The sequence below is a fragment of the Malus domestica genome, chromosome 11 (genome assembly GCF_042453785.1).
Source record: "Malus domestica chromosome 11, GDT2T_hap1".
Classification (NCBI taxonomy): domain Eukaryota; kingdom Viridiplantae; phylum Streptophyta; class Magnoliopsida; order Rosales; family Rosaceae; genus Malus; species Malus domestica.
In genome coordinates this window covers 30,548,119-30,550,929 of record NC_091671.1, presented here as the reverse complement: position 1 = coordinate 30,550,929, position 2,811 = coordinate 30,548,119, and the positions used below count along the sequence as shown (strand labels likewise).

The 2,811-nt window shown below is 39.6% G+C and overlaps 1 protein-coding gene across 1 annotated transcript; it reads right to left on the bottom strand.

Annotated features, from left to right (window-relative positions):
- Positions 1-650: 650 nt before the first annotated feature.
- LOC114823259 (cytochrome P450 71AU50-like) lies at positions 651-2,609 on the bottom strand. Its single transcript, XM_070808823.1, has 2 exons — positions 1,659-2,609; positions 651-1,390 (listed from the first exon to the last, which is right to left on the bottom strand). Exons 1-2 carry the CDS (start codon positions 2,541-2,543, stop codon positions 776-778), a joined length of 1,500 nt encoding a protein of 499 aa, XP_070664924.1. The 5' UTR covers positions 2,544-2,609; the 3' UTR covers positions 651-775.
- Positions 2,610-2,811: the final 202 nt, after the last annotated feature.

Sequence of the window (2,811 nt, the reverse complement as noted above, 5' to 3'; positions counted from 1 at the left end):
CACATCGACGCAAAAGAGAACCCCCAATGAAGCAATAAATCATCATTTAAAAGCTTCTCATAAAGAAAACGCCATAATAAAATAAATTTACGTGGTCGAAAAACATCTACGCCAAACCTCTTTATTTCAAGGAACAACTACTTGTTTACTACACTTAAAAGTCCTAAGTCAAAGACAAAGATAATACACCATCTGAAGTAGTCAACCAAATAAGTTTGTCATCCATTGTCGACAAGGGGAGCTTAATTGCCCAATTTCAAACCATATAGCTGAAAGGCGCTAATTAATAGGGCAAAACCAATCCTGAAGAGAATTATTAAGAGCAGGGAAACATGGTAAACCCTATTTGTAGATATATACAAGCAAGTGGCTTGAAGCTCAGTTGGTTAAAAGTATTAGCCCATGCACCCGGGGTCCCATGCTCGAATCCCCCTCCCATAGTATAATGAAGATTATCTTATCATTTGTAAAAGATAAGTATATATACATATCCACTAGTATTAACAGAACCGTAAAGACATGCATATTGCATATTCTTCCCTATGATCCTATCTATGTTTCAAAATAACTCTTTATAGAAAAGGACATGCTAGTTGCTTTGATTTACTATATAGACATGGGACTTATCATTATTGAAACTTTGACAACAATTTGCTTAATTTATTCCATTGCTCGTTCTCCTCATCAAGTGAAGAAAATAAGTGTAAGACAGTAGAAAAACAGAAAAGATAGTCCACAACAGATTACAAGTAGGAAAATAGACACTACAAACACATTAATTCTGAAGGCGATATGAAGGAATAGCGAGCAAATGCTTGGCCCTTGAGACTGTAAGACCAAAATCCTCAGTCATATCCAAGTCATTTGGCAACATGTTATCCGGAAGTTCCCAATCAAAACAATGCACAAGTTGTGCCAACACAAATTGTACCACAGTAAGCCCTAACTGAATTCCAGGGCAACGCCTTCTGCCGGATCCGAACGGTATAAGCTGAAAGTGGTTTCCTCTAACATCAACATTATTACCCTCAAACCTCTCTGGTACGAACTTCTCTGCATCTTCCCAAGCACTCTGGTCTCTCCCGATTGCCCATGCGTTTATGATCACGAGTGACTTTTTTGGTACATGGTAGCCATCGACAATGCAATCTTCAATGGCTGCATGAGGAACCAACAATGGTGCCACTGGATGTAGCCTCAAGGTTTCCTTGACTACCATGTCCAAGTACTCCAATTTCTCCAAGTCTGATTCCTCCACCATTCTATTGAGGCCGACAACATTTTCTAGCTCTTTTTGGACTTTCTTCATAACCTGTGGATGTCTCATGAGTTCCGAGAGTGCCCACTCGACTGTTGTTGATGTGGTGTCCATTGAACCCGCAAACATGTCCTGCCAATAAATTTTTCATAGATGAAGTATATATATTAGCGGGACTTATCTACGTAGATGACAATTTATTGTACATGATAAAGCACAAATTTGTACCATCAACAGTCAATCTAGTATATTCAACCAAAAATTGACCTAATCAGTCGTTCAGAATCACAATCTTAGACCACACCATGCTAAATTTGTCTAACAAGAAACAATTTCGTTGTAATGATATCAAGCAGGAATAAAAAGAGAAATACATAAAATGATATATACGTATACTTACCAACATTATGGCTTTGATATTGGTGCGTTCGATTCGGTAGTCAGAATCTTCAGACCCCATGAAGGCCACCATGACATCAACAAAGTCCTTAGTTCTTTCTTCATCCTTGGATTGAAGATGTTCATCAATAATCTTCTCAAAAAATTCATCAAACGCCTTGTTAATAGCTTTCATTTTTTTAGTGAACCCTTGGAGGTCAAGCGGCGCAATACAAGGAATGTAATCTCCCAAGTTAGGGCCCGCTGATAATTTGAGACCCTCTTTCATCACAGCGGTGAAACCCCTCTCGTCAAACTCCTCGTCCTTGTACTTCTTCCCAAACACCATCCGGCAGGTCATGTCAACGCTCAGCGATGATACCTTGACACTGAGATCAATAGCAACGCGTCCATAATTGGCATCCTCCTCAACAGACTGAATTAGGAGAGCAACTTCTTCTCTCCTCATCGACTTGAAAGAATTGATTTTGTGGTTGCTAAGTAATTCGAGCGTGCACATCTTTCGGATGTCGCGCCAATACGAGCCATACTCAGCAAAGCTCAGGTTCCTTTGCCCAAACGAAATGTGCTTTGAACCTTCATGAGGTGGTCGACTTGCAAAAACGAGGTCATGCGTTTTGAGGAACAGCTCGGCCGCTCGTGGGGACGAGACAACAACTGTGGGTACGAGGCCTAACCGCAAGTACATGATATCACCGTATTTCCGGGATAGTTGATGAAGATCCCTGTTAGGGAACTTTCCTAACAAATGGAGGCTGCCAAAAATAGGAAACCCTCTCGGACCAGGAGGTAGCATCTTGTGCTTGGTCTTGCCTTTTGATATGCATGTTTGCAGGATGTGAACAAGTGCAAGCACCCCAAGTGTTGCCCAAATCCAAAGTGCCATATTGCTCTTTGGGAATTCTCAGAGAGGTTTCTAGCTGTTTCAGATTTAGTATTATGAATGCTAACTGATGCTTGATTTTATAACTTTGGTTGAGTGGAAAGGTCCAACCAGCTAGATTTACGTACAAATTTCTTAATTGAAATAGTTAAAAAATGAATAGTGATCAACCGTTAATTTACTAATAATTACTTTTAAATGATCGTAATTTATTTATAATCTCATATAAGATGTCTCTTTATCCTTAACAGTGGTCGTGTAATTTGTATGA

Excerpts from the sequence above, each read along its gene's own strand:
- LOC114823259 (XM_070808823.1), bottom strand. The coding sequence starts at position 2,543 with ATGGCACTTTGGATTTGGGCAACACTTGGGGTGCTTGCACTTGTTCAC. Across the intron at positions 1,391-1,658 it reads ATATCAAAGCCATAATGTTG|GACATGTTTGCGGGTTCAAT; the intron begins GTAAGTATACGT and ends ATTTATTGGCAG.